This window comes from Bos mutus, chromosome 13 (genome assembly GCF_027580195.1).
Source record: "Bos mutus isolate GX-2022 chromosome 13, NWIPB_WYAK_1.1, whole genome shotgun sequence".
In the NCBI taxonomy this organism is placed as follows: Eukaryota; Metazoa; Chordata; class Mammalia; order Artiodactyla; family Bovidae; genus Bos; species Bos mutus.
The window spans coordinates 15,477,226-15,501,702 of NC_091629.1; the positions used below are offsets into that span (position 1 = coordinate 15,477,226).

At 48.3% G+C, this 24,477-nt stretch overlaps 1 protein-coding gene across 1 annotated transcript; it reads left to right on the plus strand.

The window, feature by feature from the left end:
* The first annotated feature begins 307 nt into the window (after nt 1–307).
* CYP24A1 (cytochrome P450 family 24 subfamily A member 1) lies at nt 308–22,007 on the plus strand. The gene is made up of 11 exons (XM_005892486.2): nt 308–1,076; nt 1,295–1,485; nt 2,267–2,360; nt 5,074–5,170; nt 7,531–7,622; nt 8,598–8,709; nt 12,603–12,748; nt 16,987–17,153; nt 17,910–17,988; nt 18,467–18,664; nt 18,762–22,007. The coding sequence occupies exons 1-11, from the start codon at nt 819–821 to the stop codon at nt 18,870–18,872; spliced, it is 1,545 nt and encodes a 514-aa protein (XP_005892548.2). The 5' UTR covers nt 308–818; the 3' UTR covers nt 18,873–22,007.
* Nucleotides 22,008–24,477: the final 2,470 nt, after the last annotated feature.

The following is a 24,477-nucleotide window of genomic DNA, read 5'->3' on the forward strand; positions in this document are numbered from 1 at the left end:
GGCTCGTGGGCCCCCGGCAGGCGCCCGCAGCCGCCCCGGTCGCACTCGGAGACCTCCGCCGCCCGGCCGCCCGGCCGCGCGGTTGTGCAAGAGCCGGGCGGCAGCCGCCGGGCGAGGGCGGGGAGGCGCGCAAGGCGCAGCCCCGATGAACTCCGGCGAGCCAGCCTTCCCCGGGGGTTATCTCCGGGGTGGAGTCTGCGGCGTTCCCGCCCGGAGAGCCGCGCACCGGTCACCCGAGGCCCGGGCGCCCTCGCTCACCTCGCTGACTGCATCCTCTTCCCACCCCCAGCCACCCCGCCCCGGGCCCCGCGCCGCTCCCGGCCAGGCCAGCCGCAACCCGGTCCGCCCCACCGAGCGCGCTCATTGGCCACCCGGGGCGGCCGGTCTCCATAAATACATGGTCCCCGGGCATGGAGCGGGACAGGGGGAAAGCGCAGCGCCAGCAGCATCTCTTCTACCCTCCTGGACACCTCCACTTCGGCTCCACAGCTGGAAGTAAGACTTAACACCAACAGGCGAACTCACGTCCGTCTTCCTCCTTGCAAGAGACAGCCAGCTCCCCACTGCGCTCCTCCAGCCCCGGCGGCCGGCGCTCGGCGGGCATCCGCTCCCTGAGACTGCAGCGCGGTGCCGCGTGCAGCATCCTCGCCCAGGTCCTGACGGCTCTCTGTCCCCCTTCCGCCCTTCCCGCCGCACCTGCTGCTCCGCCTTGCCGCTTTTTCTCCGTGTATCAAGACCCCGAATCTCGCCGGCGCCTCTTTAACAAGCTCGCCCTGCCCAGTGCCCACCTTCCCAGGAGCCCAGTGTCCCCCGCTGCCATGAGCTCACCCATTAGCAAGAGCCGCTCCCTTGCCGCCTTCCTGCAGCAGCTTCGCAGCCTGGGGCAGCCACCCAGACCCGTGACATCGACGGCGTGCTCGCCCCGTCGGCCGAGGGAGGTGCCCCTCTGCCCCGTGATGGAACCGGGCGAAGCGCAGGACGCGGCCACCCTGCCCGGTCCCACCAAGTGGCCACTGCTGGGCAGCCTGCTGGAGATCCTCTGGAAAGGAGGCCTCAAGAAACAGCACGACACGCTGGTAAGTGCCCCGTCGCGCCCCAGTGCCCTCTCTTCTCCCCGCCTCGCTCTCCAAACCCTCGCCGAGGCGCGCGGCGTGGAGCGTGCGGTGCGGTGCGCGCGGCTGTCCCGGCTGCAGCGGTCCGCGGTCCCAGAGAGGAGGGAGGTGCGAGGAGGGCCAAGCGCTCCAGGGACTGCTCGGGATGCGCGCTGACTTCGCGCCCCGCCCGGCCCCTGCAGGTCGAGTACCACAAGAAGTACGGCAAGATTTTCCGCATGAAGTTGGGTTCCTTCGACTCGGTGCACCTGGGCTCGCCGTGCCTGCTGGAAGCGCTGTATCGCAGCGAGAGCGCGCACCCCCAGAGGCTGGAGATCAAACCTTGGAAGGCCTATCGCGACTATCGCGAGGAGGGCTACGGGCTGCTGATCCTGTGAGTCCGAGACGCAGGATGGGGGCTGGCGGCTGGAAGCTGGGAAGGCACGGGAGTTAGGGTTCCCTGGGGCTGGACCCGCCTGGTGCAGCGAGAACACGGAAGCCCCTACCTGCTGCTGTCGCGGGCTCTGGCGTGGACTGGAATGGGTTGAAGGACAGCCGTGCTATGCACAGGACTCTTGTGTTCTTTCTGACAAGTGGGCTGTGCCAGCCCTTTCCCGCAAAGAAACGCCAGAAAGGTAAGAAGATTGTGATGTTCGGACCCTGGGCAGGAGGAGACTGTCAAGTCAGCCTGCCAGGCAATCAGGTTATACAAAGTATCCCTTGAGATTCCGTGACCCTCTAGCTCAAAGGCCAGAAGTTAGTTTGTAAATTTGAGGCGTTCGGTGCATGTGGCTTTCAACCCAATTCAATGGATTGAAAGATGACAGAATTTTCCCTCACACAGTTCTGCGTTGCTGGTGTGGTGAGTTCATGCGCCCGCTCTTACTGCTGGGAATTGAAGCCACTGGCCTTCCAGTTCAACCCCAGCAAGGGCACCCCAGAAGCCCTGGCTTCATCTTTCTGGCGTGATCTTTGGCTCAGAGGAAAGGAGCTTATTCATTGTATTGTCAGACCAGCCCCCAATATTCCAATGCTAATATTCTCTGGCTATTGCTTGGCACGATTCTGTGTTCATTTGATTATATAGTTAATGCACTTACAGAGCTGGAGGGATGTGCGCTTCTTCATTCTTTTCCTTTCAATTTGCTCTAAATATAATTCTGCTTCTCTCCCAGGGAAGGGGAAGACTGGCAGAGGGTCAGGAGTGCCTTTCAAAAGAAACTAATGAAACCGGTGGAAATTATGAAGCTGGATGACAAAATCAACGAGGTTTGCAGACTGGGGCTCCCTTTCCTGGTTTTCCTGGGGATGGGGGAACATTAGTGGAGCTTCAAGCCACAGCCACATAGCGCAAAGGAAAAAGCAGGCAATCTGGATGTATCAGGACTCTTCTTTCTTCCTCATTCCTCGTCACTTCCTCCACCTCCAGAACTTTAATTCTTCTCACCTGTCTTTTAAAGTAGTGTCTTGGTGGCAGAGCAGTTAGGAGCATTGACTTCGACATTCCACAGTCTTAGATTTGAAAGTCAGTCCTGCACCCCCACCCCAGCTATGCAACCTGACTGTACCATTTAACTTCCTCAGTTTCCCAGTCTATAAACTAGGAGTTCACAATTTCCACTCCATAGATTTCTGGGCATGCATGCTAAATCACTTTAGTCATGTCCAACTCTGTACGACCTGTGGCCTGTGGCCTGCCAGACGCCTCTGTCCATGCATGGGATTTTCTGGCAGGAGGACTGGAGTGCATTGTTGTAGCCTCATCCAGGGGATCTTCCTGATCCAGGGATTAAATCTGTGTCTCTTAGGTTTCCTGCATTGGCAGTCTCTTGCATTTACTGCTAGCACCACCTGGGAAACCCCCATAGGTTTCTGTGAGGATTAAATGAGATGATGCTATAAAATTCCTAGGTAGTGACATTTGAGCTGGGTTTTGCAGGATGAGTAAGAGTCTGCAAGCCAGAGAAGATGGAGAAGGGCATTCAGGCAGAGAGAATAGCCTGCTGACAATATGGAGGCATGAGATGGTATGATCAGAGAATAGTACATTTAGGGCAGCTGAAGTGAAGCTTTCTCTGAAGTGATGCTGGGCAGAGGGCAGGTCTTAACAATATTTTTAAGGTATTTTTTTAAAGGTATTTTTAATGCCATGCTAAGGTATTTAGGCATTATCCTTTAGCCAACAGGAAGCCAAAGAGGAAAGGATTTAAGCAGATAGAGAACTCTTTTTACTCCTGTCCACTCTGGGTATTTATTTTGAACTGAACCCACACAGGATCATATAGGTGAAAGGTTACAAATTTAAAAGCTTCCAGGAACCACGTGATTAATATAAATGTGTAAGGCAGGCCCAGTAGGGCTGTTAGCAAATGGAATAGTACACGCCCTTCCTAGAGGAGACAGCTGCTCCAGCTCTGGCAAATCCCTGCCACATGGAAATGTAGACCGAGTGTCACCAGAGTTGTTCATTATTATTATTCTTTGAGGACTCAAGTGAAGTGAAGTGAAAGTTTCTCAGTTGTGTCCTACTCTTTGTGATCGTGTAGACTGTACAGTCCATGGAATTCTCCAGGCCAGGCTACTGGAGTGGGTAGTCTTTCCCTTCTCCAGGGGATCTTCCCAACTCAGGAATCGAACCCAGATCTCCCGCATTGCAGGTGGATTCTTTACTCCTGAGCCACCAGGGAAGCCCAAGAATACTGGAATGGGTAGCCTATCCCTTCTCCAGGGGATCTTCCTGATCCAGGAATTGAACCAGGGTCTCCTGCATTGGAGGCAGATTCTTTACTGGCTGAGCTACCAGGGAAGCCCCTTTGATGACTAGTGAAAATTAATATGTTCACATGAACTCTCTGGATTTTTTGATGGGAGCAAATTCAAAGTACTTTTTAATGTGCCGTGGGCTACCACAACATGCCTATTAGTTTCGTCTGTGGGTTTTTTAGTCACTTGCACCCCATTTCAGGGCTTCCCTGGTGGCTCAGTGATAAATCCACCTGCCAATACAGGAGGTGTGGATTCAATCCCTGGGTTGGGAAGATGCCTGGAGAAGGAAATAGCAACCCACTGCAATATTCGTTACTGTCTGAGCCACCAGGGAAGCCCCCTAACCCACTCCCGTATTCTTACCTGAAAGCCCCATGGACAGAAGAGTCTGGCGGGCTATAGTCCATGGGGTCTCGAGAGTCAGACAAAACTTACTGACTCAGCAGCACCAAGAGCTTACCCTACTCCAGACCCCAACATGGCCACTTTATGTGTCCAGGGGAGAGTGCCCTGGTCACTTTCTAAGCCTCAGTCTTCTCACCTGTCAGCTAGGAAATGGGAGTAATGGCAGTACTTTCTACATCATGACGCCGTTTGAGGATCAGCTAAGATAATACACTCTGGACTGCTTGGCTCCATACAAGCCTCATTAGATGCAAAGCAGTAGTTATCTAAAATCCCGACTGTGGAAACTGGCATTTAGGGACCTCCCACGACCTGCCAAGGTGACAGAGCTGTTTAGTGATGGTACTGCGTCCAGAATTTACGGATTTCCTGGCTGTAAGCCTAATGTGCTTAATACAACACCAACCAGCAAGGACACATTTGTGTGCCCACCTCTGGAAGTGGCCAGCCTCAGGGCAGCCAGAGCCCTTGAGATGCTGTGCCCACAGACACACTGGCCAGTTCCTCCTTCGTGGTTTATTTTCCATTCTGATTAGAATAACTGTTTTCCTTTTCTTAAATTTAGATCAAATGCTGAAACTTAAGCTCCAGGAAGGCTTCAGGGAAAGCTCAAGAAATAACCCAGTACAAGGGTGTTGGGGCAGGAGGTGAGCTCTCAAGGAGAATATATAATTAGTGATGATTCAGAATGAATAACATTATGAGCAGTGAATATACAAGGTCACAAAACCCAAAGCTAGCTTACTGAACCTGAAACTTCTGTTTCCCTTCAGTGACTGAAATGTGTTTTTGGTGATTTCTTTCTTTTAAGGTCTTGGCTGATTTCATGGGTAGAATAGATGAGCTCTGTGATGAGAGAGGCCGCATTGAAGACTTATACACGGAGCTGAACAAATGGTCTTTTGAAAGTAAGTTGTCTTCTTCAGATCTTGTCTGTTTGATTTTGCAAGTGACTTTGAGGACAAAGGTGGGTCTGTTGGCCACTCTCCTGTGATCATACCCTGTTGCTGACTAGGCAAGGCCATAGCAGCCCTCTGAATGCTTTCAGGCACTTCAGGGCACTATGCCCCCTGGATCGTTTATGTAGCCGTTCAACAAACGTTCATTCAATGCCTGCTGAAGTGCCAGGCGCTGCACTGCAGACACGGCAGTGAACAGAACAGGCTACATCCTTGCTCACGTGGAACTCAGATTTTAAAAGCGGTGACAGCCAACTAGTACACATATTTTAGTGTGTACTCCGTCAAGAAATAAGGGAGTCAGAAAGAACGCAGCTTCCTGGGTGAGGCAGGCCTGCTTGGTAAGGAGACATTTGAGGTGAGGCCTGAGGGGAGATGAGCAGCACGCCATCAGGGGGTCTGTGGAGAGACTGTTCCAACTGTGGAGTCGGGAAGTGCAAAGGCTCTGGGGTGGAAGCATGAGCCGTGTCTCTGAGGAACTTCTGAGGGTGCTGGCTGGAGTGGATGATGGGGGATGGGGAGAGGAGCTGAGAGAGATTAAGCCTGAAAGCCCCCCAAAGAACTTCTACTTTAGGACCTTCCTGGTGGTCCAGTGGCTAAGACCCCGCACTCCCAATGCAGGGGACCTGGGTTCGGCAAAAGAGCATACGTAGCAACTAAGATCTGGTGGAGCCAAATAAATAAAATACATTTTTAAGAAAAGAACTTCTGCTTTGAGTCAGATGTGGAGCCATGCGTCATTCTGAACAGAAGGGAGCTTGGTCACTGACTTTAAGGGCCACACTGGGGATAAAAGTAAAGCCCTCCCTCGATGTGCTCGCCTCCTGGTGGGGACGCAGTGGGGGAAGCAAGGCGCCTTCAGTGGAACGGGGAGCACTTGGCTGAAGGGGATCAGGGCTGGCGGAGGGTCCCAGAGGCTGTCCCCAGCTGAGTGTGGTCAGGGCTGCTGCACGGAAGTGGGACCGTCTCAGCCGAGGCCTGGGATGAGCAGGAATGCCCCAGGGGAAGTGAAGGAGGGAAGAATATTCCAGGTGGAAGGAGAAAGGAGGAGAAAGAAAGGGGTTCCGAGTGACCAAAGCATGTCCTGCAAGGGACGCGGATGGCAAAGCAGAGGATGGGGGGCAGGCAGTGGCCCTCACAGCCACCTGTATAAACCGGGGATGCAGGTGTGGTTTTGACCCCAAAGTCCCTGGGAGCGATCGTAGAGTGCTTTCAGCAGGAAGGTGCCATGGTCCAAGTCGCTGGAAGCCTTACTCTTGGCTGCCGATGTGCGTAATTGGAGAGGACGCCCCATTCAGAGGCTTTGGTTTTGACCTGTCCCCCTGATCAGATAAACCTCGCTTTAAAGTCACGGTCAGTCATCTTAGCACATAAGAAAGCTCTATGCCGATAAGAAATCCACAGGAGGTGTTAAGGGAAAGAAAAGTCAAGAGAGGGGATGATTACAGAGGAGAGAAGCATATGTTTTGGAAATGGTCCACCGGAAATACCCAAATGAAGGCGTATCGCATGCATTTCTTTGCAAATCAAGGAAAACCTGACCATGGTGGTTTACAAATTATCGTCCAACATTACGAGAAACCCTGAGGAGGCCAGTCCACAGCTGGCACTCAGTGGTGTCACTGGGACCCAAGTCTGTTCCGTCTTCCTTCTCATTCATTCTGAGCTGGTTGCAGAACGGCTCCCTTCTCTCCTGGTCTCACCTCTGCATTCTGGGCAAAGGCAGGAAGGGAAGAGGGAAGACCTAAGCTGGCTGTGCTCTTCCCCCTCTGTCAAGAAAGCAAAAGTGCCTCCGGGAGGCCCAGTGGCCAGCCCCAGGTCACGTGACTGCTGTGGCTGCCTCGGGAAGCCTGGGAGTCGGGGAGCAGGGTTGTCTGAGATCAATGCTGGCTTACTGCCTGAGGATGTGTACACCAACAAGCAAAGTAAACCAGGGTTCTCTTAGGGAAGAAGGAGGGAAGAATGAGCATGGGGTAGTTATTAGCAGTGTCTGCTGCATGTGATGTCAAGGCTAAACTGAGAAAAGCAAGACATTGCAGGAGAGATTCACTCAGGTATAAAAATGGTTGCATCTTCACAGTGGTTTTTCTGATCAGGAGGTTCTGCAGAGGACAAGTTGTTGGAGCTGGAGATAATTTCTAGGAAGAGAAGAGAGTGATCAAGCCCCTTGGCCTTAGACTCTCTGCCTTTCTGTTCTTCGAAAACACCTCATTTTTATGGGAGACGGGATTGATCCTTTGGTAGCCAGCTAATCATAGACTCCAGTGTCTCTGTGAGTGGGTAACAGTGTTGATTACTTTAAATAACAGGCATCTGCCTTGTGCTGTATGAGAAGAGATTTGGGCTCCTTCAGAAGAACACAGGGGAGGAAGCTTTGAACTTCATCATGGCCGTCAAAACAGTAAGTGTCCCCTAGGGGAGAGCAGTTTCCTTATTAATTGTTTACAGGACCCAACAAATGTGCATCCCAATGTTTCCCGCATATATTTTATTATAGTAGTTAAGTGTTCATTTTAAGGTGTGTTATGTATTTTCATGAATGTATGTGCATACATTGTTGTTGAGTTGCTAAGTTGTGTCTGACTCTTTTGAGACCCCATGGACTGTAGCCCACAAGGATCCTCTGTCCATGGGATTTTCCAGGCAAGAATACTGGAGTGGGTTGCCATTTCTTACTCCAGTGGATCTTCCCAACCCAGGGATCGAACCCATGTCTCCTGCCTTGGCAGGTGGATTCTTTACCACTGAGCCACCAGGCAAGCCTGTGTGCATATATGCACATGTAATAAAGAAGCATGTTAAATCACTGGCAGGCAAGGTGAAAGTAGAATTTTCAACTAAAGGTCAGTTGATTAACTACTATCTTAAAGAATCTGAAAATTTTCAGGTAAAATTTTCTGGATTGTTTAGGTTGTATATGGAGGCAGCAGACACTGTGAAACCAGTGTCAAGAATGACTAAAGTTTGGAAACTGTTGGAAGTGGAAGTGGATATGAGGGTTATAGTTTTCTTTTTTTACATTTAGGTCATAAGATCAATTTTTTTCGACTCCTGTGTGGTTTGTGGGGTCTTAGTTCCCTGAGCAGGGACTGAACCTGGGCCACCACACCGTAAGCTCCAAGTCCTACCACTCGACCACCAGGGAATTCCTGTAAGATCAAATTTTTTATGAACCCCATCCAGGGGGAAAGCATCCCAAAGCTGATTTTCATGTGTCTTTAGCAGGTGGGGACTGGTGCTGAGAGCCCGGGGCATCCCTGGGAGTCCAGCCTTTGGGCAGCAGAGGATGTGGCTGCTGAGGACGCCTCTCTCGTGGACTGCAGGTTGTCTGTGAGATTAAGAGCAGGGGGCTGAAAGGCATTTGTGTTCCCCACAGATGATGAGCATGTTTGGAAAGATGATGGTCACCCCGGTTGAGCTGCACAGGAGCCTCAACACCAGGGTGTGGCAGGCGCACACACAGGCATGGGACACTATCTTCAGATCAGGTAAGGCGGCCGCAGGGGCCCAGCAGTCCTGGCTCCGGAGATGCTGTGGAGGTCTGGGTGGCTGTCCTGGGCTCAGCACCCCGCCCATGGCTGGAGCCGCTCCTCGTGATTCTTTCAGACTTTGCAAGTGCTTGAGTCTGGGGATTGCCCTGGTGCAGATACATTCTAAGAGAAAGGCAGGAGGTAGTTTCCTGTAGTCTTTTTTGAGAAATAGGAGTGATTAAAAGCAAGAGTTTCAGAGTCAAAGATTCCTGAGCTCAAGTTCCAGCTCTGTCATCGGGCATAGTGGCTTCACCAAATACACTTTTTTTCTTTAAAAAAATTTTTTTTAATATTTATTGATTTTTATTTATTTAGTTGGATGCACTGGGTCTTAGCTGTGACATGTGGAATCTAGTTCTCTGATCAGGGATGGAACCCAAGCCCCCTGCATTGGCAGCGTGGAGTCTTAGCCACTGGGCCACCAGGGAAGTCCAGACTGCTTTTCACCCTCACTTATCTTGTCTTTCAGTTCAGCTCAGTCGTGTCCGACCCTTTGCGACCCCATGAATCGCAGCACGCCAGGCCTCCCTGTCCATCACCAACTCCCGGAGTTCACCCAAACTCATGTGCATCGAGTCGGTGATGCCACCCAGCCATCTCATCCTCTGTCGTCCCCTTCTCCTCCTGCCCTCAATCCCTCCCAGCATCAGGGTCTTTTCCAATGAGTCAACTCTTCTCATGAGGTGGCCAAAGTACTGGAGTTTCAGCTTCAGCATCAGTCCTTCCAATGAACATCCAGGACTGGTCTCCTTTAGGATGGACTGGTTGGTTCTCCTTGCAGGCCAAGGGACTCTCAAGAGTCTTCTCCAACACCACAGTTCAAAACCATCAATTCTTTGGCACTCAGCTTTCTTCACAGTCCAACTCTCACATCCATACATGACCACTGGAAAAACCATAGCCTTGACTAGGTGGACCTTTGTTGGCAAAATAATCTCTCTGCTTTTTAATATGCTATCTAGGTTGGTCATAACTTTCCTTCCAAGGAGTAAGCATCTTTTAATTTCATGGCTGCAATCACCATCTGCAGTGATTTTGGAGCCCAAAAAGTAAAGTCTGTCACTGTTTCCACTGTTTCCCCATCTATTTGCCATGAAGTGATGGGACCAGATGCCATGATCTTCATTTTCTGAATGTTGAGCTTTAAGCCAACTTTTTCACCCTGTTTCACTTTCATCAAGAGGCTTTTTAGTTCCTCTTCACTTTCTGCCATAAGGGTGGTGTCATCTGCGTATCTGAGGTTATTGATATTTCTCCCAGCAATCTTGATTCCAGCTTGTGTTTCTTCCAGTCCAGCGTTTCTCATGATGTACTCTGCATACAAGTTAAATAAACAGGGTGACAATATACAGCCTTGACGAACTCCTTTTCCTATTTGGAACCAGTCTGTTGTTCCATGTCCAGTTCTAACTGTTGCTTCCTGACCTGCATATAGGTTTCTCAAGAGGCAGGTCAGGTGGTCTGGTATTCCTATCTCTTGAAGAATTTTCCACAGTTTATTGTGATCCACACACTCAAAGGCTTTGACATAGTCAATAAAGGAGAAATAGATGTTTTTCCTGGAACTCTCTTGCTTTTTCCATGATCCAGCAGATGTTGGAAATTTGATCTCTGGTTCCTCTGCCTTTTCTAAAACCAGCTTGAACATCTGGAAGTTCATGGTTCACATATTTCTGAAGCCTGGCTTGGAGAATTTTGAGCATTACTTTACTAGCATGTGAGATGAGTGCAATTGTGCGGTAGTTTGAGCATTCTTTGGCATTGCCTTTCTTTGGGATTGGAATGAAAACTGACCTTTTCCAGTCCTGTGGCCACTGCTGAGTTTTCCAAATTTGCTGGCATATTGAGTGCAGCACGTTCACAGCATCATCTTTCAGGATTTGGAATAGCTCCACTGGAATTCCATCACCTCCACTAACTTTGTTCATACTGATGCTTTCTAAGGCCCACTTGACTTCACATTCCAGGATGTCTGGCTCTAGGTCAGTGATCACACCATCGTGATTATCTTGGTCATGAAGATCTTTTTTGTACAGTTCCTCTGTGTATTCTTGCCACCTCTTCTTAGTATCTTCTGCTTCTGTTAGGTCCATACTATTTCTGTCCTTTATCAAGCCCATCTTTACATGAAATGTCCCCTTGGTATCTCTAATTTTCTTGAAGAGATCTCTAGTCTTTCCCATTCTGTTGTTTTCCTCTATTTCTTTGCATTGATTGCTGAGGAAGACTTTCTTATCTCTCCTTGCTATTGTTTGGAACTCTGCATTCAGATGCTTATATCTTTCCTTTTCTCCTTTGCTTTTCACTTCTCTTCTTTTCACAGCTATTTGTAAGGCTTCCTCAGACAGCCATTTTGCTTGTTTGCATTTCTTTTTCATGGGGATGGTCTTGATCCCTGTCTCCTGTACAGTGTCATGAACCTCCGTCCATAGTTCATCAGGCACTCATCTATCAGATCTTGTCTTTAAAACGGGCTGATGGTCACAGCAGCATCAACAGTGTTCACAGTAGCAGTGTGTGTCTCAGTGCCACCGTTTTAAGTCTAATAAGAAGAATGTGAGACCCAGCGCAGCCCAGTGTCTCAGTGCATCAGAGCTACTTCTGGTACGGTGTGGAGGGAATATTCAGTGCTAAGAATTACTGTATGATCACACACACACACATTCACACAGACACACATTCACACATACATACACACATTTACACATACACACACATGCACACATGCATTCATACACACACACAGATTCACATACACATTACACACATTTACACCCACACACATGCACACATACATATACACACACTCACATACACATTCACACACAGATGCACACATGCATTCATACATACACACAGATTCACATACACATTACACACATTTACACATATTCACACACATTCATACATACATATACACACATTCACATACACATTCACACACACATGCACACATGCATTCACACACATACATATACACATATACACACATTAACACATACACACACGTTCATTTAATTCTCACAGAAATCCTATAAGACAGGTCCTCTTATCGGACACCCCTGACGAAAGTGAGGCACAAGGAAGTTAATGCTTATCAAGATCGTCTATGAGGCGATGGCAAAGCCAGGCTCTGAAGTCAGACAGAAGGACTCCGGAGGGTCCAGCTCTAAGCGCCGTGCCGTTCATTGATGCTACCGTTTTTGCCATCCTCACTGTGATGACTATGACGATGGTGGCTTCCGTAATGGGTTGAGGGAAGGAGATGTGTGCCTAGCACGTGCTGTACCAACAGCAGAGGCACTCGCCTTCGTGTCGGCCGGCGTGGGCCCTGCTCTGTGTGTGCGCATTGTTGTTCGGCAGCGGGGGTGGGGGCTTCTCCTCTCTGTTGATCTGGGAGCCAGGGCCCCCCGTCTGCGTCAGTGACCGCATCTGCCTCATGTCTGGATGGGAGTCCAGGTTCTGATTCTAAGACGGACCCAAACCCCACCCCTGTCTCATGATGACCTCTCCTGAACTCTCAGCGCTCCCTACTCGAGACACGACCCCAGACCCAGCATCGGCAACACAGGGAAGCCTGCTGGAAACCAGACTTCCAGGCCCCCACTGGACTCCTGAATCAGAGTTTGCATTTTAAGAGGATTCCCAGGGGACTCTTGTGCTCATGCAGGCATTGGTCAGTCCTTGGCGACTTAGCAACAAGGCAATATTAGCTTATCTAACAAACCGTCAGATTGCCTGCAAAGGCCCTTTGGGCGTTACAGGGAGAATTTGATCCTGGGTTCTGCTTTGTTCTTTTCCTCATCCTGACTTTCAGCTGATTTCTTCACCCCTTTCCTCTCCTCCAATAGTCAAGTCTTGTGTGGACAACCGGTTAGAGAAATATTCTGAGCAGCCCAGCATGGATTTCCTTTGTGACATTTATCACCACAATCAGCTTTCAAAGAAAGAGTTGTACGCGGCCGTAACGGAGCTCCAGCTGGCTGCGGTGGAGACGGTAAGGGTGGGCCTGGTTTGGGTTTACTAAATCAATGGGCTGTAAAATCTTTTCCATGACAAATGGTACATGGTCATTCAATTCACTCATTCCACAAGGACGCACTGAGCTTTAAAAGCTTAGCAGAAATAAGAAGTCTACTCGAACGTGTGGGAGACCCCATGCACAGCCTGTGTGTGTAAATGTGATAGAAAAATTCACGTGCTTTAGAGACAAAAAGGGCTTCGAAAGTGATGCTGGTGACAATGCAGGAGATGTAAGAGACTCGGGTTAGATCCCTGGGTCGGGAAGATCCCCTGGAGGAGGGCACGGCAACCCCCTCCAGCATTCTTGCCTGGAGAAGCCCATGGACAGAGGAGACTGGCGGGCTACAGTCCATGGGGTCACAAAGAGTCAGACACGAGGAAAGCAACTGAGCATGCATGCAGGGACAAAAATCCAGAGCAGAATATCAGTGTCATGACAAATATCAAAGTACTACAGGAATTCAGAAGCAGTAAAATTCTACACTGTAGCAAGGCAGGTAATCTAGGTTTTTAAACATTGGATATATTTTAGTTTTGCATCTTACCAAAGTGCCTCACTCTGGTGGTTGTTTAGTCTAAAAATACTGAAATACTCTCTGCTAATCCAATATTTTTTTTCCATTTAAAATTGTCAACAGAGGGAGCTTGGGAAAGCTTGATCTCAATTTCAGTGAAGCAGCTAATCTTATTTTATTTACTGATTAGTTTTAAAAAATACGCTTACTCGTGTATTTTTGGCTGTGCTGGGTCTTTGCTGCTGCGCACGGCTTTTCTCTGGTTGTGGGCGGGGGCTTCTCACTGCGGCGGCGTCTCTTGATGGGGAGCACCGGCTCTCGGTGCGTGGGACTCAGTGGTTGTGGCAGACGGGCCTAGTTGCTCCTCGGCATGTGGAATCTGCCCAGACCAGGGGTCAAACCCGTGTCTCCGGCACTAGCAGGTAAATTCTTAACCACTGGACCACCAGGGACCTCTGAGACAGCCAATTTTAAAAGCCAAACTTCTGTCCTCGCTATGGTTGACATTCCTTGTAGGTACACAGTACAGCCAAACTCCAAACACAAATACTGGCAGGTGTTCAGGGGAGTTGCAGTATCTTTGGAGTGATAATATTAATATTCCTCGATGGCCCAACACCCCTCACACAACTGTCGTCTCTGAGAAAAATGCATACCAGGTCACTTCTGTTCCATGTTCCGTGGTGTTTCTGATCTGAACAAAAAAGTAGGGTTTTCTACATCAAAGAATAGCAAGGTTCTCATGTCTCCCCATGCTCCAGAAGGCTGTGAAAAGCGGGAACTTCAGCTCGTTTTCTCATTTCTCCCCGTGCTCCAGAAGGCTGAAAAGTGGGAACTTCAGCTCGTTTTCCCACTAAATCTCTTACCCCAAGAGGCTCCTGAGAGTGGTAACAGGGAAGCTTCCCCCATTATTCTTCTTTTTCCATCTGGGATGTGAGTTCCCAGTGATGACATAGCAGGGATGACTTCGTTTTGTCCCCTGCTGTATTCCTAGGATGTGGACTAGAAGTTGGCACAAGGTGGGTGTTCAGTAAATACTTGTTCAATAAATGAAAACATTTAGGAACTACTGAGTATCTGCTATGTGTCAGGCACTGTTCCGGGTACTTGAGAGACCACGAAGAACCAGTTTCCCTCACGGAACTTCAGTGGCCTTGGGGAACCGGCAATACACAAGTAAACGACCATTGAGATGCATCATTTCAGATAGTGGCCCAGGCCCCGGAGCAATACATCAGGGTGAGTCACTGAGAGGCAGGGGAGGTGGTCCCTCTCTGAGGATGTCATACTGGCGCTGACACTGGAATGATGAGAAGGAGACGGCCAAGGGAAGATCGGGTGGAGGAGCACTCAAGAGGAGGAAACAGCACATGCAAAGGGCCTGGGGCAGAAAGAGGGTGGCCTGAAGAACTAGCCCATGGAGTCAAGTTGGTCTGGGAGAAGCCCAGGGGCTCTGTTAGCCAGGAGCCTTAGGAGGTGGGGCTTCCCTGGCAGCTCAGATGGTAAAGAATCTGCCTACAATGTGAGAGACCCAGATTCGATCCCTGGGTTGGGAAGATCCCCTGGAGAAGGAAATGGCAACCCACTCCAGTATTCTTGCCTGGAGAATTCCACGGACAAAGTAGCCTGGTGGGCTACAGTCCATGGGGTCCCAAAGAGTCAGACACAACTTAACAACTAATACTTTTCACTTGGTAAGATATTTGGATTATTACTCCTGTGATGAAAAGCTCTTGGAGCATTTTAAACAGGGGAGTAACTTGATCAAAGTGAGGTTTGGTAAAGTGGTCTCTGGGCTTCCCTGGTGGCTCAGTGGTAAAGAACTTGCCTGCCCATTCAGAAGATGCAGGTTCAATCCCTGGGACGGGAAGATCCCCTGGAGGAGGAAATGGCAACACACTCCAGTACTCTTGCCTGGGAAGTGCCATGGACAGAAGAGCTACAGTCCACGGGGTCACAGAGAGTCAGACGTGACTTAGCAAAACAGCAAGAGTGGGCTCTAGCTGGCAGATGGGGAGTGGACCCCGCCGAGAGAGCAGAAGTGGGAAGGCCAGCGAGGAGACGGGTGTCCTCCGCGGAGGTCAGGCCGGGATACTTTGCGCCCCTGAGGTTTCTGAGGCCGCTTGCCCTGCGTCCGGCCTCTGCAGTTACCCCCACAGGCCAGGCTGTCCTTCAAGGCTCTGGTGAAAGCTACAGTTATCTGCCTTTTGGGAACTCTGTCTGGTACTTGCGGTAAGGGACCCACTGATATGGGTCAATCTGTTTCTTTTTCCGTCCTGGCTATTCTGAACGTCGCATTTGGAAAATCAGAGAAATCTGAAAGTGTATCTAATTTGGTGGCTACGCCCTCTTCCTGTTTTGAAAATCAGCCTCTTGTAATAATGACATCCACAGTTTATTTGCAGCTGAGGCTGCCAGTCCTCTGACATGAAGAAGGCTTCTTGGAGGCATCTTCTTCCAAAAATAATAAATACCATCGGCTCCAAGTTGTCCTGCACTTTGCTCATTTGTGTGAGTGACACTTTGCTAAAGCGTCTCTGTGTCTGCCGAGAGAGGACACAGTAACCATTTTTATGGGGATATTTGGCTTAAATTAGCCAAGAATATGGAGAAAGCGATGGCACCCCACTCCAGTACTTTTGCCTGGAAAATCCCATAGATGGAGGAGCCTGGTGGGCTGCAGTCCGTGGGGTCGCACAAAGTCGGACACAACTGAAGCAACTTAGCAGCAGCCGCAGCAGCAGCCAAGTATAGGCCCAAAAACAAACATATAAGACTACCAGTGGTGAGCATTATGAAGCTAAAAGCTGCACACACTGTTTCTGCCAGTATTTTTTCTCTTCTCATTGCCTTTGGAAAGAAAATAAAGGATGCCACTTAAAAGGCCATGAATGTCTTTGTCAGAATTGTGGCTGCTTCCTTGAAATACTCAACTTGATGCTAGAATTTCTTATTTTGGTATTGGCTGCCATCTACCATGGCTCTTTGCTTGAGGCTGAAACTCTGAGTATAGATAATGCCTTTTTATTTTATGGTAGCTTTTGAGGGTGTGGCAAAAAAAAAAAAAGCTTTCTTTTAAATTCCAGAAATGCAGTTTCTTGTGCATTTGCACTGAAAAATTTTAAAAAACCCCATTTTTATTAGTAACATTCCTAGGATCTCCATCTGTCTCTCCCCACTCAATTTTTATATTATTATTTATCTTAAACAACTAACAAATTTTATTTTGAGATAACTGTAGATTCACACACAGTTCTAAGCAACAGTAGAGAGGATTCCTTAATCCTTCCTCCAGTTCCCCCCAATGGTAACACTTTCTGTAAGATAAACTTACAACAACCTGAAAGTTGATGTTATTACAATCACCTGTCTGACTTCGCATTTCGCAGTTTACATGTCCTCATCTACGTTCCGTTTTTATACCAAGCTACAGTTTATGTCCTAACGCAGCTGTCTATTCAAAAAACTCTCTGATTCCCTCAGGAAATAAGCTATTATTCACGGATGTGTTTTATAAGCTGAATCTGACTTTTCATACATGGTATTTGTTTGAGACACAGCCAAGAAGAACGTGGGAAAAGGCATCACTCATGTGTTTTCATGGCAAGGTGATAGGCACCACCTTTGCTTCAGCTGATACAGGCTTCAAGGCAGTTTATTTACAGAAAACTCAAGTTTATGTCCATTTGGCTTTCAGACGGCAAACAGCTTAATGTGGATTCTCTACAATTTATCCCGTAATCCCCACGTGCAACAAAAGCTTTTTAAGGAAATTCAGAGTGTGTTGCCTGAGAATCAGTTGCCACGGGCAGAGGATTTGAGGAACATGCCATATTTAAAAGCCTGTCTGAAAGAATCTATGAGGTAAGAACACGTGCCTAATACGAATGTCGGACGGCTGTTCTCTCCAACACATAATAAGGGATCCCCGCCTTAGTTGATTCATAAACATTTAGCAAGCTACCAAAAAAAAAACCACAAACCCTCCAGGACCATACTCCTGTCCTATGACTCATTCCTTAAATCATTTGGGCAAATTCTATTAAATCTTGGAAACCCAGAGTCTGCCCCCTTTAAATCAGTAATAATAATACTTGAATGGACACTATAAGCAATAATTAAGATTAGGGGCACAAATGAAGGGAGCGAGATGAAAGCTCAGCGAGGAACCGTATTATTATACAAGACATAGAGACAGGCTGGTTTCTGAGCCTCTGTATAAAATGGTCTTTCAAGATTCTTTTTCTGGAAAATGAAACCCATAAAGTCTTAGGATTCGAAGGAAATATCTTTAACTTTATGAAGGGCAGGTGGAAGAAACCCAGGACAAACAGCAAGCTTGCCGGCGAGGCGTGTAAATGCGCACATTTGAAGTCTATAGTGAAACGGGACCATCACTGTCAACAGCTGTGAGCTTACACTGGGGGTTTAACCAACACAATAAGGAATAAAGCAAGAGGTGTAAATACTGGGAAGAAAGAGAACTGCTTGTAAAGAGTTGGAGTCATGTCCCCTTTATGAGAACTTAGGCAGTGATTGTTTATTTAGCCAGACTCTGAATTCCCTTGAGCTAAGACTTGGTCTGTGCCCACCTTGACATCTCTGATTTTGTGTTTTCAGGCTTAACCCGACTGTCCCATTTACAACTCGGACGCTCGACAAGGCAATGGTTCTGGGGGAATATGCTTTACCCAAAGGAGTAAGTAAAATGTATATAATCTATACCCTACAGAGCTTTGAGAGACACCCTCTTCAAATGCCCTGCAGACCTCCTGAAACGTTTCTACTGGGAGAGCATTCATTTTAGAAAAATGGAGATTGCAGTATACAGTTGATGTGTCCTGTAGTCTAGTATTAGGAATAGGGGTTATGGAGACAGAGAGACCTGGATGCAAGTAGAGCCTTGAGTGGGTTACATAACCTCCATGAGCCTCAGCTTTCTCATCTGCAAAATGGGAATAATAATAGAACTCACCACCTGGGGTTGTGAAAATGAGATGCAAAGTTTTAAGGTTCTTGAAGTATTTCTACCACCCGGCACTTTTCCAGCACTCACTGCATGCTGGCATTCATTGCTGTCATACATTTGTGGGTTACTTTCACATTTGTAAGGTGATGGCTTTTGTAAATCTTGCTATTGAGATGTTTAAGTGCTTTATGTTTCTGTGTGATTGTAGACTGTACTGGTTCTAAATACCCATGTGTTGGGATCCAGTGAAGAAAACTTTGAGGAGTCAAGTCAGTTTAGGCCTGAACGGTGGCTTCAGGACAAGAAAAAGATCAGCCCTTTTGCCCATCTTCCATTCGGCGTTGGGAAAAGAATGTGCATTGGTCGCCGGTTAGCTGAACTCCAGCTCCACCTGGCGCTCTGCTGGGTAAGACCCTGGCGGCGTTTCCGCGACTGCGCACTGGGCTTTCCTCGAGGCAGGAGCAGAGGGGCTAACTCCACTTTCCTGTGCTCCTGTGTTTCAGATTGTCCGCAAATACGACGTCGTGGCCACAGACCTCGAGCCTGTGGAGACGCTGCATTTGGGCAACTTGGTCCCCGGCCGGCAGCTGCCCGTCGCCTTCCGCCAGCGATGAGAAGCCGCGGGTGGGCAGCAGGGCGCAGGGTGGCCAGGCGGTGAGCCGCGCTTGCAGTCAGCCGGACGTGGGTTCGCCCGGTGACCCGAACAGTTACTTAACCTTTCTGCCTGAATTACTTTTTTCATTTGTTACATGAGGACCAAAATAGTATCCATCCAGAAAGTTGATATGAGCACAAAATACATAACCCAGAGCCTAGCGTCAAATGAGCGCTCCAAAATTCAAGCTGCTGGTCATGGTTTTTGCATGTGAATATCAGGGCATGGGACTTCCCAGGTGGCACTCACGGGGAAGAACCCACCTGCCAATGCAGGAGATGTAAGAGACACAAATTCGATCCCTGGGTGGGGAAGATCCCCTGGAGGAGGGCATGGAGACCCACTCCAGTGTTCTTGCCTGGAGAATCCCACAGACAGAGGAGCCTGGCGGGCTGCAGTCCACAGGGTCAGAGAGTCGGACACGACTGAAGTGACTTAGCACATGTGCTCACATCGGGTTGGGGACACACTTTTCCAGTAAAGGACCAGTTGGCAACCTCTTAAGGCTTTGCAGGACATAGAGTCTCTCTCATGCACTTAACTCGCCTTGGTACAGCCTTAGACAGCTGGTCGCTGAGTAGGGTTGGCTGGTTGTATTGGTTTTCTACTGTGGCCATAAAAAATTAATGAAAGGAATTACAAGTTACTAAAACTTGTGTTATGATATAGCGTTTATGATTTTATCCTTCTGTAGATCAGAAATCCAACACAGCTCTTGCCAGCCTTATTCCAAAGTGATAATTTCCTTGATGAATTGGTGTTTTTTAGTCTACTTATTTTCCCCTAATCCACAGTAAAATGAATTTTTAACTATTAAAGTGATAAAAAGTTAACCTGAGGAATCTCAATATCAGCTTATGTGGAAATATGACAGCTCCGACAGCTTTATAGAATGAGATGCCAGTGGTGAAACTCAACCTCAATCACTCAGCCGTTTCAACAGCACCACCTAGAACCTGCCTCGAGCTAGTTGCTGTTCGTTAAGAGCAAGTTGAGGGGGGACTTGGGCTTCCCTGGTGGCTCAGAGGTTAAAGCGTCTGCCTGCAATGCGGGAGACCTCGATTCAATCCCTGGGTCGGGAAGATCCCTTGGAGAAGGAAATGGCAACCCACTCCAGTATTCTTGCCTGGAGAACCCCATGGACGGAGGAGCCTGGTGGGCTACGGTCCATGGGGTCGAAAAGAGTTGGACACGACTGAGCGACTTCACTTCACTTCACTTGCTGATAGGTGGATTATTTGGGAAACGTGCAATTTCAGATGAACTCTCTGAATGAGGCCCAGCGAGTTCCTCCCTAAGGGTCTGACCCTGCTGCTGACAAGCGCTCAGTCATGCCTGGCTTTGCAACCCCATGGACTGTAGCCCACCAGGCTCTTCTGTCTGTGGGATTTTTCTAGGCAAGAATACTGAAACGAGTTGCCATTTCCTACTCCAGGGGATCTTCCCCACCCGGGATCGAATCTCCTGCACTGGCAGACAGGTTTCTTTTCTTAAGCACTTGTGCCACCTGGGATGCCCAGGTGTCTGGAACCATTAGGCAATTTGTCACATTCTGAACATGGCAACAAGCAGAGCTGAATCAAGTAGGACCATGGAGGAATTCTAGCTTCATCGTGAAACTCCCCATCTTCAGCTTGGACACCACGCACGGTTCCTCTGGTAAAACAGACGAGCCCAGGGCACTTACTGGTTTTAGCATTTATTTTTGCTAATCATCCCTTTTGTTCAATTATACTGCTCTGATGTATAATTGGAGTAGACTTTATATTTCAGATTTTTTTTTTTTTGTTAATCAAGACAAAAGCATCAATTTTGACCCTCCTGCAAGAAGGAAGTTTTGGGCTTCTGCACGACTGAAAAGCAAAGGTGGAAAACCATGAAACGACACGTAAAGAACACTTAGGCTCAGATGTTTACACTCCGTCTTCTGCACAGTTGCCCCAGAAGCTGCACTGTCTGTGCTGCTGATGGGGTTAAGATTGCATCTGGCTCAGGGAAAGCGGACCGAGTGCTGGAAGACCAGGCCCTCCACAGGGAACACGCGCTGCACACACGTGACTTTCGTAGCTGATGTCGGCACGCCCTGGCTGCACGGACTTGCTCGTCTTGCTGTTTCGTCTGGCATCTTCCGTGACACGACAGAGCAGCTGGATGCTTCTCTGTTAGGCAGAGTCACTGCATGTTGCTGTCCCTGCCATGTCAGACTCCTCGCTGGAATCTTCACTTCTCAAAGTTTACACTTCACAGTGAAAGACCTCCTAGAGCTGGGTTGTCAGTGGCTCAGGGCAATATTGGCCATCCATTTGTTGTGATTCTAATATAACGTTTGGGGAGATACTGCGTAACAATGGAAGCAAAAGTAAATACTGGTTCATATTACCTGGTCCCTATAAAACTTTTTTTTTCTTATTCTGAAATAGAAGCATTATTGAAAAACTAGAGAAGATCTCTATGTTAAGAACAACTTTAATGAAGTCAAAATTCCTATTCAAGGATGTGTTAATGATTTAACAGTGCATCCTTGTGTTAAAGGATCCTGAAATTATGTAATTATGACATTGCGTCTATGTAATCTATGATATTAAGGTGTGGATCAAGTTTTTAAATTGTGTGTGTATTCTAATGACAATTTGCTTACATCATTTTAAAAAATGTGTATATATTATTTTATTTAGGATCTGAAGTTTATTTAGGACAATGTTCTAAAGTTTAGTCACAGCTTAAAAATATTCGGTGAGGTTCCCTGCCTTAATTTTCCCAACTGTAGAATGGGTCAGTAGTAAAGTGTGCATGCATTATAGACTATGTAACTCATGGTATGTGATTTGAACTCCTTGGGAAATTGTGATTTCATAAATGGAAAATACATACAGATTTAATCAATACTTATAAAACTTTCTTAAAAAGTATGTTTACATATCATCTATGTGCATGGTTTTACTACTTTTCCTAAAAGCATACCATATATTTCTGTATATTTGATAAATATTTCCCTTTTTAAGTTGCATCTTTAGACTATTTCATAAGTGTACATTTATATCTTCATACATGAACGAATATGTACATATCATTGAAATGGGTATAAGCTTCCTGTCGTGAAAGTTTTTAGAATTATAAATCCACATGTGTTGTCAGATTTCTTCTGTATATCTTCTTTGAATTCTCTGAAAGAATAAAATCTTTAAAATACAAGATGTTTTCTCCTTCATTGCATGTCTTACAACCAAAGTTAAACATTCAAACTTTGTCTCACTCGAAAATTTTGTACAATGTAACATTACAATAATATAGCAGTTTTACCAAAAGATGCTCATTTGAATGGCAGAATACTTTTCCTATTTTTTGCTGTTTACATATGTTTTCAAGTCCATTTCCTTCTGTCTGCACCGCTGCCTCCTGCATGGTGGGCCCCACAGAAACCGCCAACCAGTCTCCATGCCCCTCCCTCCAGACTGTCTACCGGCCGTGTATGGTCTCTCCAAATCCCAGGCCCAAGTCCCTGCCCTACTTTGCTGGCATTCCATCGCTCTTCCATGAAGACCCGAGTCCTTAAGCTGGACTTCAGTGTCTTGTAGAGTGCAGCCACTGACCCCAGGCCTCCGAGCTGTTCCCACCATGCTCCCCGAGCCCTCCCCACCGCGTCCCCACCTCAGGGACACAGGCTTCAACCGGTTTCTCCTGGGCCTCACACGCGCTCTGCGGCTGGGTTCACACCTGCTGTCCTTCCACCTTCTTCCCTCCGGCACACTCATCATCCAAGCCCAGCCCCAGCTTCCTGGAGGAAGTCCTCCTGCATGACTGATAACCCCCAGGGACACACTCACTGTCTGTAGTCGCTCCATCCTGTCCGACTCTTGTGACCGCTCGGACTGTAGCCTTCCAGGCTCCTCTGTCCATGCGATTCTCCAGGCAAGGATACTGGAGCGGGTTGCCATTTCCTTCTCCAGGGGATCTTCCCGACACAGGGATCAAACCTGCATCTCCTGCTAGACAGGCGGATTCTTCACTACTGAGCCATCTGGGAAGCCAACACATCCACTCTTAAGAATGTGCTAATATTACCCCTGCTTTACAGACGTGGGGGGGACTGATGCTCGGAGTTTAAAGAACCTTTGTTCTTTACACCAAAAACTTTTTTCTTACTGATTATATTAGTGACGCTCCTGAACTTCATGGGGACCAGTAAGTGTAGGCACATGTCCCTGAAGGCGTCCTGCTGACATCCTCGAGCATGCCACACCGCCTCCTCTCCGAGGCCTGGCAGGCGGGGGTGGCACAGTGCTCAGCCCAGGTGAACGCAGCTCAGGCCTGTGGCGACTGGCGCCACCCATCCGTGCCGCTCAGTTGCCTGTGGCTTACCCGTATGTCTCCTTCAGTCGCTATTCTGTCTCCCTCAAGCCTGCCCCAATTTTCAGCTTGAACAAAAGTCTAATGGATGCTTCAGGGAAAGATTGAAGGCAAAAGGAGAAGAGGGCTGCAGAAGATGAGATGATAGCATCAGTGACTCAGTGGACATGAACTTGGGCAAATTCTGAAAGATGGTGAGAGACAGGGAAGCCGGGCATGCTGCAGACCCTCGCAAAGAGTTGGACATGACTTAGTGGCTGAACGGGATTCCCTGGTGGCTCAGATGATAAAGTGTCTGCCTGCAATGTGGGAGACCCGGGTTCAATCCTTGGGTCAGGAAGATCTCCTGGAGAAGGAAATGGCAACCCACTCCAGAATTCTTGCCTGGAAAATCCCATGGACAGAGGAGCCTGGCGGGCCAAAGTCCATGGGGTCACTAAGAGTTGGACACGACTGAGCGATTTCACTTTAGTGACTGAACAACAAATGGTAAACCAGTTCCTGATGATACAGTGGGAATGCAATCCACTTGGCTTTTGTGACGGCCAGGTAATTGAGAGGGGCAGGGGGAGGGAAGACGAGGGAAGGGAAAAGGGATTTCCTTGGCGGTCCAGTGGCTAAGACTCCATGCTCCCAGTGCAGGGGGTCCCAGGTTTCACCCCTCATCAGGGAACTAGGTTCCACATGCTGCAAGAAAAGATTCCAAATGCCACAACTAAGAAAAGATCCCACATGCTAAAGCTAATGCTCGGCACAGTTCAGTTCAGTCGCTCAGTCGTGTCCAGTGCTTTGCGACCCCATGGAGTGCAGCACGCCAGGCCTCCCCGTCCATCGCCAAATCCCAGCGTTTACTCAAACTCATGTCCATTGAGTCGGTGATGCCATCCAACCATCTCATCCTCTGTTGACCCCTTCTCCCCCTATCTTCAATCTTTCCCAGCATCAGGGTCTTTTCTAATGAGTCAGCTCTTCCCATCAGGTGGCCAAAGTATTGGAGTTTCAGTTTCAGCATCAGTCCTTCCAATGAACATTCAGGACTGATTTCCTTTAGGATGGACTGGTTGAATCTCCTTGCAGTCCAAGGGACTCTCAAGAGTCTTCTCCAACACCACAGATCAAAAGCATCAATTCTTCAACGCTCAGCTTTCTTTATAGTCCAACTCTTAGCATCCATACATGACTACTGGAAAAACCATAGCTTTGACTAGATGGACCTT

Coding starts and splice junctions, on each gene's coding strand:
- CYP24A1 (XM_005892486.2), top strand. CDS start 819: ATGAGCTCACCCATTAGCAAGAGCCGCTCCCTTGCCGCCTTCCTGCAG. Junction 1,077..1,294: donor AGAAACAGCACGACACGCTG/GTAAGTGCCCCG, acceptor CGGCCCCTGCAG/GTCGAGTACCACAAGAAGTA. Junction 5,171..7,530: donor GAACAAATGGTCTTTTGAAA/GTAAGTTGTCTT, acceptor TTTAAATAACAG/GCATCTGCCTTGTGCTGTAT.